General features: G+C 51.6%; 1 protein-coding gene and 1 long non-coding RNA gene across 2 annotated transcripts; one reads left to right on the top strand and one right to left on the bottom strand.

Annotated features, from left to right (window-relative positions):
- The first annotated feature begins 2,293 nt into the window (after positions 1 to 2,293).
- ALDH2 (aldehyde dehydrogenase 2 family member) lies at positions 2,294 to 12,393 on the top strand. The gene is made up of 13 exons (XM_027689660.1): positions 2,294 to 2,484; positions 3,564 to 3,668; positions 4,944 to 5,084; positions 5,317 to 5,396; positions 5,898 to 6,009; positions 6,823 to 6,951; positions 7,467 to 7,580; positions 7,978 to 8,080; positions 8,740 to 8,924; positions 9,261 to 9,425; positions 10,074 to 10,231; positions 11,395 to 11,509; positions 11,798 to 12,393. Exons 1-13 carry the CDS (start codon positions 2,362 to 2,364, stop codon positions 11,828 to 11,830), a joined length of 1,563 nt encoding a protein of 520 aa, XP_027545461.1. The 5' UTR covers positions 2,294 to 2,361; the 3' UTR covers positions 11,831 to 12,393.
- On the bottom strand, positions 8,239 to 12,731 carry LOC113970570. The gene is made up of 2 exons (XR_003535207.1): positions 12,388 to 12,731; positions 8,239 to 9,581 (listed from the first exon to the last, which is right to left on the bottom strand). It is a non-coding gene; the product is annotated as an uncharacterized LOC113970570 (long non-coding RNA).
- Positions 12,732 to 13,291: the final 560 nt, after the last annotated feature.

The raw sequence follows: 13,291 nt of genomic DNA, 5'->3' as shown, positions 1-13,291 counted from the left end.
AGAGTCAGTCCTGCAGCAGGGAGAGTTGGTCGGGAATGACCTCAAGGACTCTGGATTCAGGGGAGACTCTGGAGCTGAGACAGTGCCTGGCCCCTGGAACTGGGAGGACTCCATTGTCCCATGACTGCAGTGGGTCTCTCTGGGTCTCTTTGGGGATCATAGAGGATGCAGTCTAGATCAATGGGGGATTTCAGTACTTCAGGGAGGCCAGAGCAAGGGGAGAACTGTGGGTACAATCATGGTAATTCCAGGTTCTTTATGTGTGGTATTAGTTCAATATTAAAGTGATGGGCACAGTTCTTTGGATTCTCCAGCTCCTCCAGCATGGGCACAGCCTCACAGCCCACTTTCACAAGGCCACATCCACCTGCCATGGGTGGGCACCACATCCCTGCTCTCAAGGACACAAGGGGTGCTTCAAGGAGCCCTGGGGTGGCCATGCTGGCTGCCCAACACCAGGACCATGGAGTGGAGGGAAGCTGGTAACCTGAGCTTTGAAGTCTCCCAGGCTCTGGGGTGAAATTCCACCTCAACCTCAGGCACTTGGCTCTGCTGTGGAAGAAGGTGGGAGCCTGTATCTGAGCCTGGATCTGCCCAGCCCAGGCACTTGGGATGGTTTCCAAGCAGGCACTTGGCTTCTGCACCTCCCACCATCTCATCTTTCAGGCTCAATCACAGCCCCTGCAGGGCTCAGAGCTGGGTCTGCCATCGAGGTGGGTTAGTGCTGCTGGGTCTGTCTGCCAAGCCCCGGGGAAGGAACGGGGCTCAAGAGGAGCATTAACACAAGGCTAATGTTCAATGTCATCCATTTTCCACCGCGGGATCAGCAGGACACACATGGGGGCTTAGCCCTGAGCTGGAGCTCAGCTCCGTGACGTGCCCTGTGGATACACAGCCTGACCTGCTCCCTCTGGGAGACACAGGCACATCTCTGCAGGTAAAACAGGTCTGTCTGGCGTCTCCCACAGTGGTTTAACACGTGCAGGTCTGTAACAGCAGGGAGAACATGTTGGAACAAGTGGTCCTTGCAAGTGCCATCTCCTAAAGGGCTGCCCACGACCTGCTGTCTGGAGCAGTGAAGGGAATCGGTCACTCTTCAGGGGATACAGGGGGACAGGGATGAGAGAGGAGATCCTGCCCAAGAGGATTTCTTTTCGGCTGATCCAGGATACACACGACCTAATCTGAGTCCTGCTGGATAACCTTGGGCAGGCATTTTGCATCTCTGGGCTCTGTGGTTCCTCCCTGCACAGCAGAGCTGAGATTCTCCTCCCGAGGGAAATGCCTGGAGAACCGCAGATGCAAGAACCTCCAGCAAGACTTTCAGCACCCTGGGTCTTCCGGGATACTGGGGGAAACTATATCTGAACTGACATATCCCACAATTTTTGTGGCCCCTTTTATAAACCAGAGCCATCCCTGTGACCTTTCAGAGACCCCTCACTGAAGAAGCCAAAAAAGTGCAGTCAGACACAGGGTAATACCACAGGTTTCTTTGGGAGGTTAAAAACTCTTGATGTTTTTAGTCTGTGGCTTCCTTAGTGATGGTGATGATAACGTGAGCACACCCCCATTCCCTGCTCGTGAACCTGCACTCGGGAGGCTGAAGTTGCACAAGGCTTCTTAAGCAAACAAGAAAAAAAGGCCTTCAGCCATTGTTGGGAGCGATTTTACAAAGCCTCTCATTTGTATGCACTGAGTAACGTCCCTGTTGTGAAAGCACTTGACTGGTTTTGTCCCACTGCCAGACACACAGGAGCTTCTGTTTTGGATTCCCGTGTGCATGGTAGTGGTGGCACATCCATGGTCCAGGTCCCCAACTTTTCCCTCATCACAGTACTTTCCCACAAAAGTAACCAGCACAAGGGAGATGTTTTTGGGTTTTTTTTCTCTGCCTTTTTCTTAATCGTTTCCTGCACTAAGTTCCCTGGGCAGGGACATTGGCAGAGACAGGGGCAGGGACGGGGCAGTGTGGCTGCTGGACACTGATGAGGCATCCCCGGTGCACCAAACCAAGCCTCATTTGAACTGAACTGAGCTGGGCTGGACTGACCCGAACGGTGCTGAGCCCAGCTGAGCCCAGCTGAGTCCTGCTGAGCCACGCTAAGCTGATCCAAACGGGACCGTGCTGAGCCGAGCTGAGCCAAACTGCGCTGCGCGCACCGAGCTGGATCGAGACGATTCCATCCGAACCAAGTCACGCCAAGTCAGTTGTAGGCAGCACCGAGCCGAGCCGTGCGGGACCCAGCCCCGTGGGCCGAGCCGTGCCGAGGTGGGCGGGGCGGGGCGGAGCGGGGCCGCCCCGAGGAGCGGGGCCCGGCCCGGCCCGGCCCAGCCCAGCTCAGCTCGGCTCAGCTCAGCATGTTGCGGGCGCTGGTGCGCAGCTCCCGGCTCTGCCCGGCCCAGCTCCGGGCGCCCTTCTCGGCCGCCGCCGCCTCCCCGATCCCGGCGCCCAACCCGCGTCCCGACATCGCCTTCAACAAGGTAGGGTCGTGCTGGGGCCGCGCTGGTCCCGGCTCAGCCGGGCTGGGCCGCCGGGTCCGGGGCTCCCCTGTCCGTGTGCGGGGCTGGGACATCCCGGTGGAACGCTGGGAGCGCTGGAGCTCCCGGAGATTTGGGCCCGAAACCTTGTGCTGCGGGAAAACCCCACTGGAAAAGCTCCCTGGGTGCCCTGTGGGGTTCAGGATGTGTGTCCCGCCACCATCGGGCTCTGTCCCCATCCCCCGGTGGGCTCAGCATCGGGAAAAGGAGGAAACTCTGGGAATGGGAATGAGGAGGGGAAGGTGCCTGGCTGGGTGCTGGTTATCTGCAGAGATCAGACCCTTGTTGAAGGGCAAACGCTGTGAGATCACCTGTGCGGGGTCCTGGGGAAGGCAGCATTCCTCTCCCAAGGAATTCCACTCCTCCCCGGTGGCCGTGACCAGGCTGGCGGTGGTTGGCCGAATGCTCGGCGAGTTCTGGGCGAGCACCGCGATCTTTGCACTCGCACTCCTGTTGTGGACCTGGAAAAACAAATTCACCCTTTGAAAGAAAGAAAGAAAGAATTGGTGAAAAGCTGTTCTTGGCACCTGGTTCCGTTTCAGAACAGTGCATGGGAGCCTAAAATCAGTTAATCTGGGAAATAATAGAATCATTTAAGTTGGAAAAGACCCTTAAGACTGTAAGAAATGCTGCAAAAACTGTAGTGCTCTGTACAAAATCGAATAACTCTATGTCTGTGCCTAAAGCATTTTCCCACTGCTCAGTCTCCTGAGTTTCCCAGTATCCCTGCACACCTCCAGCCAGGCTTCCAGGTCTTGCAAGGTTTTCCCAAGATGGGAACTGCTTCCAATTCTCGTGCTCTTTGCTGAGCTGTGATTTCTTTGATTAACTCGAGGCTGTGTCTTTTGTTGTGTGCTTTTAGGCTAAAATATCTCCTTCATATTGGTGCAGGTTTGGAGCCCACACAAGTCAAGTTAAGCCCTTTTAATTAAAGCCTCCTCAGCTGCCATCAAACAAAGCTCCCCCAGATTTCACTGGGCTCTGGCTCGAAGCCTTAGCTCTGCTTGGCTTTTCCTTTGCAGATTTTCATAAATAACGAATGGCACGATGCTGTCAGCAAGAAAACCTTCCCCACCATCAATCCAGCCACGGGGGAAGTCATCTGCCAGGTGGCTGAGGGCGATAAGGTGAGTGTGGTTTGGGTGAGATGGGTTTGTTTTCTGTGTGAGCAGGTCCAGGGGGGTTGCAGAGGAAGGCACCACCTCCCCTCTCACCTGGGCAGCTCCACAAGGGCTCTGTATGCAAATACCTCATCAAATGCTGCTTGTGTTCTTCCTTGACTGCTGCTCTCAACAGAACCTGGATTTGCCCTTCCCAGCACCAAGCTGGGACTGGGAAGGGCAGAGAGGAACAGATGTAGTGTGCAGTGGAGCCAGAGTTGGGAGGTTTGGGAGCAGTCCTGGGCAGAGGTTGCTGGGATGGGCAGGGATGAAGGCGGACACCTCTGTGGTCCTGTGGGTGCTGTGCTGGCAGTGTGACACAGAGTCACAGTGAGAGAAGACATAGAAGGTCAGGATTCCCCTCACAGCCCCTTTCTGCTGCAGTGGAAGACCAATCCCAGCCCTAGGAAATTAAAAAATTAAAAAAAGAACTGGTGGGGAATAGTCACATAATCATCCCCTGCCTTATGCAAGGCCCTGCTAAGAGTTTGTGGCAGAGCTGAGATGGCGTTTCCCAGCAATTTTGGGTTCTTCCTACAGTCTGGAAACTTGTTTGAGTTCCCCAAGGGAGAGGTGAGTGAGGGAAACCCTTTGTTGTTTGTTCTCCGTGGCAGCCTGGCTTGTCCTGGCGAGACCATTCCAGCAAGCCAGGACAGAGAACCAACCAGAAACCAATTAGTGCCTGACAGGACAAAATGATGGATCAGAGATCTCTGATCGAGGAAAAACTCTAGACTGAATCCTGAAGAGTGTCAAAAGCACACTTCCAGAGCTTTTTCCCTACCTGGTTCTAGGATGCAAATATTAACTCAGCAGGTGACACTGCAGAAATAACTTAATGGTGTTTGCACTCCCCGTAGTTGAACTAACAGTGTGAGTGAGGGTGGAGGTGGTGGCTGCACAGCTGTTGCACTACAAATCCTCTTCCCTCTTCCCCATGGATACAGACTGGCTGGGAAAGCTGTGTGGGCTCCAGTGCAGTGTTTGTGCTGAGGCTGTGTTGCTGCAGTGCTGCCTGGGCTGGTGGTCCCAGGGCAAACCCAGGGGCTGTGGCCCATGTGCTGATGGTGTCTTGCAGTGGGGCAGCTGCCAAAGCTGCAGGCTCTTGTCCCCAAAAAGCCTGGCACAAGCAGCCACTCTGGCTAGGGGTTGTTTTCTCCTGGAGAGTGGATTTTGAGAGAGAGAGAGAGAGACAGTGGGCTGGTTATTCCTTTCTCATCCTCTTCCTGGCCTCCTCCACAGGCAGATGTGGACAAGGCAGTGAAGGCAGCCAAGGCAGCGTTCCAGCTGGGCTCTCCCTGGAGGAGGATGGATGCTTCCCAGCGGGGGAAGCTGCTGCACCGCCTCGCCGACCTGATTGAGCGGGACCGGGCCTACCTGGCGGTGAGTGTTGTGCTCCGTGACCCAGCTCTGCCCACAGGAGTTGGTGTCCATGGGGTGTCCCGGGGGCTTCACCCACAGCTCAGGCTGGGACAGGGCTGCAAAGGGTGGGGAGGTACTTTTGGGAAGCTGGAAGCAAAAGGCCAACATGCAGAACAGATTCAGACTGCAAATTACAAACTGAGTCAAACTGTACACTTGAGTTTCCCCCCTCACCTGTTGTTGTGTTTCACAGGCTCTGGAGACTCTGGACAATGGCAAACCCTACGCCATCTCCTACCTGGTGGATCTGGACATGGTGGTCAAGTGTCTCAGGTGGGTGTGAGGTGACAGCTACAGCTGGCCCGTGGCAGACAAACCTCTGCAGGGGCAGGACCAGGTCCCTCCCATTCAGGGGTTGTGGGGTCTGGAGCTGACTGGTGGTTTCATCTGGCCCATAGCAGAGTGTCAGACACCTTGGCTTTACCTTTTGCTGTAATTCATGTGGCTTTCCAAAGGTTTGTTAACTGTACATTTGTCTCATGTATAGGTCTCACACTAATGGTGGTGATCCGTTAACAGCACAGGAATGACAGAATTTATGTTGTGCAAAGTGCTGGCAGAAGTGGAAGACACAAATATTTGTGTTTACTGGCCACCCTTAACATCCCCTTTTTGGGAAATATTTGCACTGTGGTGTGTTTTAGGAAGTGACTGAAAATGAGAAGGAAGCAAATAGCTGGAGGAAGTTGCTCTTGTTTTCTGTTGACAGGACACTTGTTATTTTGTAATGACTGCTTGTTTTAAATTCAGTGACCAAAACATTATTGTCTCCAGATACTGTGCAGGCTGGTCAGATAAATTCCATGGGAAAACCATCCCCTTAGACGGAGACTTCTTCTGCTACACGAGACATGAGCCAGTGGGAGTTTGTGGACAGATAATCCCGGTAAGTAAAATGTAACAGCAGTTCCTGCAGCATTTCAAGAATTCAGTGTTACAAAGAAGTTACTATCTGTTGCTGCACCACTGCTTCCTCCCTGTGGTAAACAAAGCTCTGCTTGCACCAGCTGGGAGGGCTCTTCCTTCACTCTGGGAGTTGATTTCATGGGCTCTGAGTAACATTTACTTTGTATCTGCTGATTAAAAAAAATTTAAAAAAGGATTTAACCCCCTTTATAGCAGTTACCTAGCTCAGAACCACAATTAAGTTTAAACTACTACCTAGAATCAAACCCAAAATTCCATGTGATGAGACAATAGAGCTCGAGGGCAAAAATCAGCTTTCTGTGTGTGATGTTATTTCAGTAACAGGGTGGTTTGTCAACAATAAGCAGCAAACACATTTGTACAGTGAGCCATGGATAGTGTTACCTCTCTGTGGGAGCAGCCAGGGTCTGATTTTTGTGTGCTGTATTTGCATGTCCTTCATACTTGCATTGAGCAAGAGCTGCACATAAACACCTCCTTGGTCTGTATGTGCTGCCTGGTCATTATAAACAGGCTCTGTTTCAAAATGCCCCAAAAGAACATTTAACGGCTATGGTAAAAATTATTCCCCCAAAAAGCTGGGGTTTTACAGCTCACACTTTGGAATACAGTTTTCCTACAGTGCTTGAAAAGGAGGCAAAGATTGAAGAGCAGCTCTGGGAAGATCCAGGACTGCTTCCACAGGTGCTGATTTGAGTGAAGCTCACTGGGTACTTACTGAATAATCAGAACCTTTCCAGTTCGGACCAGCAAATCCCTCCTTGTTTTTCAGTGGAACTTCCCACTGTTGATGCAAGCCTGGAAACTGGGGCCTGCCCTGGCCACTGGGAACGTGGTGGTGATGAAGGTGGCAGAGCAAACCCCCCTGAGTGGCCTCTACGTGGCCAGTCTGATCAAAGAGGTGAGTGCCAAGGCCAGGCTTCCATCTCCTGCTGGAGTGGGGAGAGATCCACCCACACTGGGATGTGACAGGAACAGGGAGAGGCTGTCTGCTCTGCTGAGAGGCTGGACTGTCTTAGGTCTCTTAGCATTGATTTAGCAAAAGAAACCAACCCCTTTTGTCCTTATAAATGTGTATGCAGAGAATGTAGATGTTGATTAGGGAAGGACTCTTTGAGGTTCAGTTAAATAATGAACTCCAGGGTGATTAGAAAGTGAACATATATATATATATATATATATGTGTGTATATGTAGATCCAAACTGTGCTTGGGATGTGGGTGGGGAGAGGAGTTGTCCTGGTCATTGCAAACTGAGCATTAAAATCCCAAACCAATTTTAATTTCCCAAAGTGAAAGTGAAGTGGAAATGCTCTGTTCCTGGTGGGAGGCTGACTGAGGGTCACTAACAGAGGAGTGGAGGTGAAATCCTTGATTTGTAAGAGGAATAATGTTGCTGTATCCTGGGAATTGTCAGGCTGGATTCCCACCAGGAGTGGTGAACATCATCCCTGGCTATGGGCCCACAGCAGGGGCTGCCATCTCCTCCCACATGGACATTGATAAAGTGGCTTTCACTGGCTCCACAGAGGTAAGGGAGCACCTCAACCTTCCAGCCCTTGGGATGCAGGGAATATCTCACTGCTGGAACACTATTGCTGTATAAAACACTGGAGGTGTTTGCCTTTTCTGTTTAAAATACTGGAGGTGCTTTGCCTTTTACATCTCATTTTAAAAACCACAGCTGATTCCAGGGTGTGACATTTATTTTTGCATGACATAAGACTCTTTTATTCTTATTTTGTTCTTTAGAATATTTCCCATTGTTTCCCTTAAGCTGCTTCTTACTGGAGGTGAAACTGGGCAGCCTTACGGCCCTGACAATGAGGGGATTATTACTGAAGTGCTGACTGAGGTGTAAACCCAGTGCCCTGCCAGGCTTTGCTGATGGAGGAGTTAATTCCAGCCCTTGTTCTGCTCTCCTGCAGGTTGGGCACCTGATCCAGAAAGCTGCAGCAGAGAGTAACCTGAAGAGGGTGACCCTGGAGCTTGGAGGGAAGAGCCCCAATATCATCATGTCTGATGCAGACAGTGAGTCTCTCCTGTGTAAAGTTTGATCTGTGCCTTTTACCTTGACTTTCTGCAGGCAGATCTGGAGGGGAAAGGAGAGGAAACCTCTGCTGTCCAGCCCTGATACCCCTGGACTGGTCTCACCCAGAGTATCAGCACTGCTCCACTCCCACTTTTTCTTCCCAGTGCTGTGAAGTTCAGTTGTCAACAACCTGTCATTTCAGTATCTTCCCCTGGTCTTTGCTCCATTTTTGGTTTAATTTCTGTTTCTCTTGGAGCACACCACTCTTCCCTACACTTAAGAAGTCCTGGTTCCCTCTTCCCTTGCATACAGTCTCATTTTTGGTCTTGATGAACCAACAAATGTGCTTTTATATGGCAGCGAGGAAGGAAATTCTTCTGGATCTAAAAAAATTTGTCCTTAATACCTGATAAATTCAAATTAGGACTGTAATTTGCCTCAGATTAGGTATTTTTGTCTAGTATGGGGTGCCTTAATAGACCCTCATATGAATGAAATATGTATGTAACTTCTGCCACACCAAAGCATGGAAAACGCTGCCAACTGACAGGACGTTTTACCCCCATCAGTCTCTGTGATAATTGTTCTGAAGAAGTCACCTTCTGACTCTGGTTGGGTTTATTTGCTGATTTGTTTTCTCTCCTCTCCCCACTCTTAGTGGACTGGGCAGTGGATCAAGCCCACTTCGCCCTGTTCTTCAACCAAGGGCAGTGCTGCTGTGCCGGGTCCCGCACGTACGTCCAGGAGGACATTTACAATGAGTTTGTGGAGAGGAGTGTTGAGAAGGCCAAGGCCAGGGTGGTCGGAAACCCTTTCGACTTTAAAACTGAGCAGGGGCCTCAGGTAAGAGCAGGAAATGCCCTCAGCTGTTACCTCATGGAATAGTCCCAATCCTGAGCCATAGTGTGTCACTAGATTAGAATGGAATTATCCTTCAGTCTCTTGATTAACCTCCTTTGAACTGTCCCATGATCTCCTTGCTTGTGCAGGGGGGAAAGGTTAATCAACCATTCTGATGATTCCATAACCTCCACTTGACGCTGGCATTTACAAACGCTCCCTTTGAAGCTGGCTGGGCACTCTGCTGAGATTGGGAACTGCTGGAGCACAGCAGGTGGGAGCGGAATCTACTTTCCCCCCGGTGGAGGTGGAGCTGATGTATGTCCTCATGGCTCACAGGTGGATGAAGAGCAGTTCAAGAAGATCCTGGGTTACATCAGCACTGGGAAGCGTGAGGGAGCCAAACTGCTGTGTGGTGGCAACGCTGCTGCCGACAGGGGCTACTTCATCCAGCCCACGGTCTTTGGGAATGTGCAGGACAACATGACCATTGCCAGGGAGGAGGTGAGTCCTGCAGCACCTCCCTGGCCCTCACCTTCTCACTCGTGGTCACTTTGCCCCCTCTGATGCAAAAAAACCCACAGGTTTACAGGCACTGGGTGTTCATGAGCTGTGAAACTCTTCCTAGAATTATCTTCCCTCCCGATTACATCCTGGCGCCTGCAGAATAGGGGAAGTGATATTTGAATTTCATGTCCTGTGTGACTTCTTACACCCATACACAGCTCCCACATCACCCACGTGACCCCGAGTTTCTAAGCCTTTAATGTTGTTAAAGTATTTTTTCGTGTTTGTTTGGTTTGGTTTGGTTTTGTTTAAATGTTGAGATCAGGAACACGTGTTTCTAGTCAAATACAAGTATTGACACAAAGCAAATTGTTAGATTGGTAATGATTCATACTTTAGACTTGTCCAGAGGGAGATTGAATGTACCTGAGGCAACAAATGTGGAAGGAAAATAACCAGTATTTGTTATTTCCCTCCAAAGGTGCCTGATTTTCCTCATTTGCCATATGAAAAGTCTGGACCTGTAGGATAAAAAGCAGAATGTAGGTGCTGTGCACAGACCCAGAAAGCTTGAGGCTGCAGTCAGGAGGTGTCTGCTTATCTACCTCCACAGAGATTTCCACCTGCTCTGTTTGGATGTTGCAGATCTTTGGGCCGGTCATGCAGATCCTGAAGTTCAAAACCATCGAGGAGGTCATTGAGAGAGCAAATGATTCCAAGTATGGGCTGGCAGCCGCCGTGTTCACCAGGGACCTGGACAAGGCCAACTATGTGTCCCAGAGCCTGCGGGCTGGCACAGTCTGGTGAGCTCCCTCTGCCTCCTCCCAGAGCTGCTGGGAGCTTCCCTGTGTGCTGCCAGGGCTCACTGGGCTCATTCTTTGATAGCCTGTCCCTCCTTTAGATCCAATTTTACATGTACTTCACTGAATGTTGTGTCAGACTTCAGTTGTGATGGTAACTGTTGGTAAAATTTTATATATATATATATATAATACATATATATATATTTAGGTTGGAAGTTTATTTAGGCTGGAGCCCCTCTGCTCCAGAGCCAGGCTGAGAGAGGTGGGATTGTTCAGCCTGGAGAGGAGAAGGCTCCAGGGAGACCTCAGAGCCCCTTCCAGTGCCTAAAGGGGCTCCGAGAGAACTGGAGAGGGACTTTGGACAAGGGCCTGCAGGGACAGGACAAGGGGGAATGGCTTCCCACTGCCAGAGGGCAGAGTTAGACGGGATATTGGGAAGGAATTCTTCCCTGTGAGGGTGGTGATGGGCTGGGATGGAATTCCCAGAGAAGCTGTGGCTGCCCCATCCCTGGAAGTGTCTAAGGCCAGGTTGGATGGGGCTGGAGCAACCTGGGCTAGTGGAAGGTGTCCCTGCCCATGGCAGCAGGTAGATCTGGATGAGCTTTAAGGTCCCTTCCAACCCAAACCATTCCATGATTCTATGATTTATATTAAGTTTCCATGCTCCCACTGTGAATTAAGGAATGGGATGGGGCAGAAGCAATCCAGTGCTGCAGGCTCTGAGTGCCAGCAGTGATGGGATCACTGGGCAGGGACGTGGCTGCTGCAGAGGATGTTCTGCTCTCTCCTGAGCCTGTGCCAAAGCCAGCACTACAACACCAGTTTCCTGCTCTAGCACAAGATTTTGGAGATCCAGGATCTCACTGTCTTTATTTTTTACTTTGTTTTAATTGATACTGAGGGAACAAGTGGGTGCTTCTGGTACCTGAGCTCTGAGGGCAGCACTGGGACAATGAGAGATGGTAACGGATTCCATGATGTTCTGTGTGATAAGGTTTCAGGATTAATTCTGTTGCCTGAGAGAACTGGCAAACACACAAATCCTGCAGAGAAACTCCTCCCTTCCTCTGTTGCAAACAGATCAGCTGTCCATGTGCTGCCAAAGGGCTCTTCCATGAAGAATTCCTGAGCTCCAGGTGTTTAACCCTTGGTTTCCGTTCCAGGATCAACTGCTACAACGTGTTTGGTGCCCAGGCCCCCTTTGGGGGCTACAAGGCCTCTGGGAACGGGCGAGAGCTGGGGGAATATGGACTGGATGCCTATTTGGAGGTGAAAAATGTGAGTATCCCTGTGCCCAAGGCATGCCCAACCCTCTGCTGGAGCTCCAAGTTGTACCCGTGCCTGTTGGTGTGGGCTGGGCTGAGAGCTGCAATTCTTCCTTCTGGTGCTTGAAAGCAAATTGGAGCAGAACTGTGACCCAGACCTGGAGACTCCCCCTCTCCCTGAGCCTTCCCAGTCTCCAGACCTCTCCCTGTCCTCTGGTTCTCTCCTGCCTCTCCAGTGACTACCCCTGAACAGTCTAAAGAAAGAATCACTTGTGACTTTTTCTTCTTTTTTTTCTTCTAGGTGACAATCAAAATTCCACAGAAAAACTCCTAAAGGAAAGGACAGCAGCCTCTCCAGGAATTTGGAAACACTTCTGCAGCTTCATGAGACAAAAAGCAGCAAAACCTCTAAACACACAAAATTTAGGTGCAAAAATAACGTAACTCTGCGTTGAGTTTTTTTTAGAAGGTGTTTGAAGGAGCTTTTGTTAAAAAAAAATTACTTGGCTTTATCTTTTTAAAATACCAAATACAGTGAGTTGAGCACTAACACGAGATGGGTTATTTTGGGTACAATCACCCACATGAGATGGGTGTGATCTTTCCATCTGTATCTGATAGATATGCTTTTTTTCCTCCCAAGAAATTATTGAACTGCTTGTTTAGTCTTGGAGGGTTTATATAAAGTAACAATTCTTTGTTGGCTTACAGAGCTGGCTCTATACCCTTGCCCTATAAAACTATGTATGTCCCTCTTGTGTGAGCAGACTGAACTCGGGTGTGTACCTGGGCAGGGAGTGAAATCCGTGAGGTGAAAGTGTTTTCTTGTTCCCTCCTGCTCTTTGTATCCACTCCCAATAAACATTCCTGTCTTAGTGTATCTAACCCTACCTTTGTTGGAGGTTTGTGCATACAAATCCCGGCCTCAGCAAGCGGTTTTTGAGGATTTTCGCTGCCTTTCTGCCTTTCCCGCTGTTCTGGTGCTGCCTTAAAGGAACTCCTACACCTGCAAGGCGGGCAGAGCTACTTGAGCACCGGAGGGTGTGACGGGGGTCTGAGCCTCACTGAGGGCGCTGGGAGACACCTCCCTGGTGTGGTTACGAGGGGTAGGGGGACTGTGAGGGGATACGGAGGGCGCAGGGCAAGTTCGGAGGCTCCTTCTCGCTGCTCTCTCTCAGGGCCGCACGGTCAGCCATTGCTGGAGATCTCGCGAGACTTGGCGCCGCTCGGCCCCTCACGACCCGAGGAGCCTCCATTCCCCTCACAGCGGGGGAGCCTAGAGATCTCGCGAGATTTCGCTCTGCCCAGCCCCTCAGGCTGGCAGGCGCGCTGAGATCTCGCGATATCTGTCATCTCGGGACCGGACGAGCAGCTTCACCCTCGATCACCGCCTGCCCCACGAGATCTCGCGAGACGTCGCGCCGCGCGGCCCCTCATGACCCGACGGGCCTCCATCCCCCTCAAGTCCCGCGGGTGCACCGAGATCTCGCGAGACTTCCTGGGGTGCCGCGAGAGGGGCGGGGCGAGGCACTTAGTCCATCTCACGACGTCATTAAAAAGCGCCCCTTCGCTCGAAAGCCCCACGGGGGCCTTGCTGGCGTTGGCGCTCTTTCAGAGCCGCCCCTGCGCCGCCTGCAAACCGCTCCACCGGCGCGGCGGCGGCGCCGAAAATTGCGAGTTCGCGCGGGGCGGGCGCGGGGATCCAGCCGTGTCCTTCCGCGGGGCGCGCGGCGGCGGCGTCCACGTCGGCGTGGGGCTTGGCGGCCGGCGGGGCTGACCGCGGCGGTGCCGGCGA

Source organism: Neopelma chrysocephalum, unplaced genomic scaffold (genome assembly GCF_003984885.1).
Source record: "Neopelma chrysocephalum unplaced genomic scaffold, ASM398488v2 Primary Assembly neopelma1_77, whole genome shotgun sequence".
Classification (NCBI taxonomy): Eukaryota; Metazoa; Chordata; class Aves; order Passeriformes; family Pipridae; genus Neopelma; species Neopelma chrysocephalum.
This window is presented reverse-complemented; position numbering and strand designations above follow the sequence as displayed.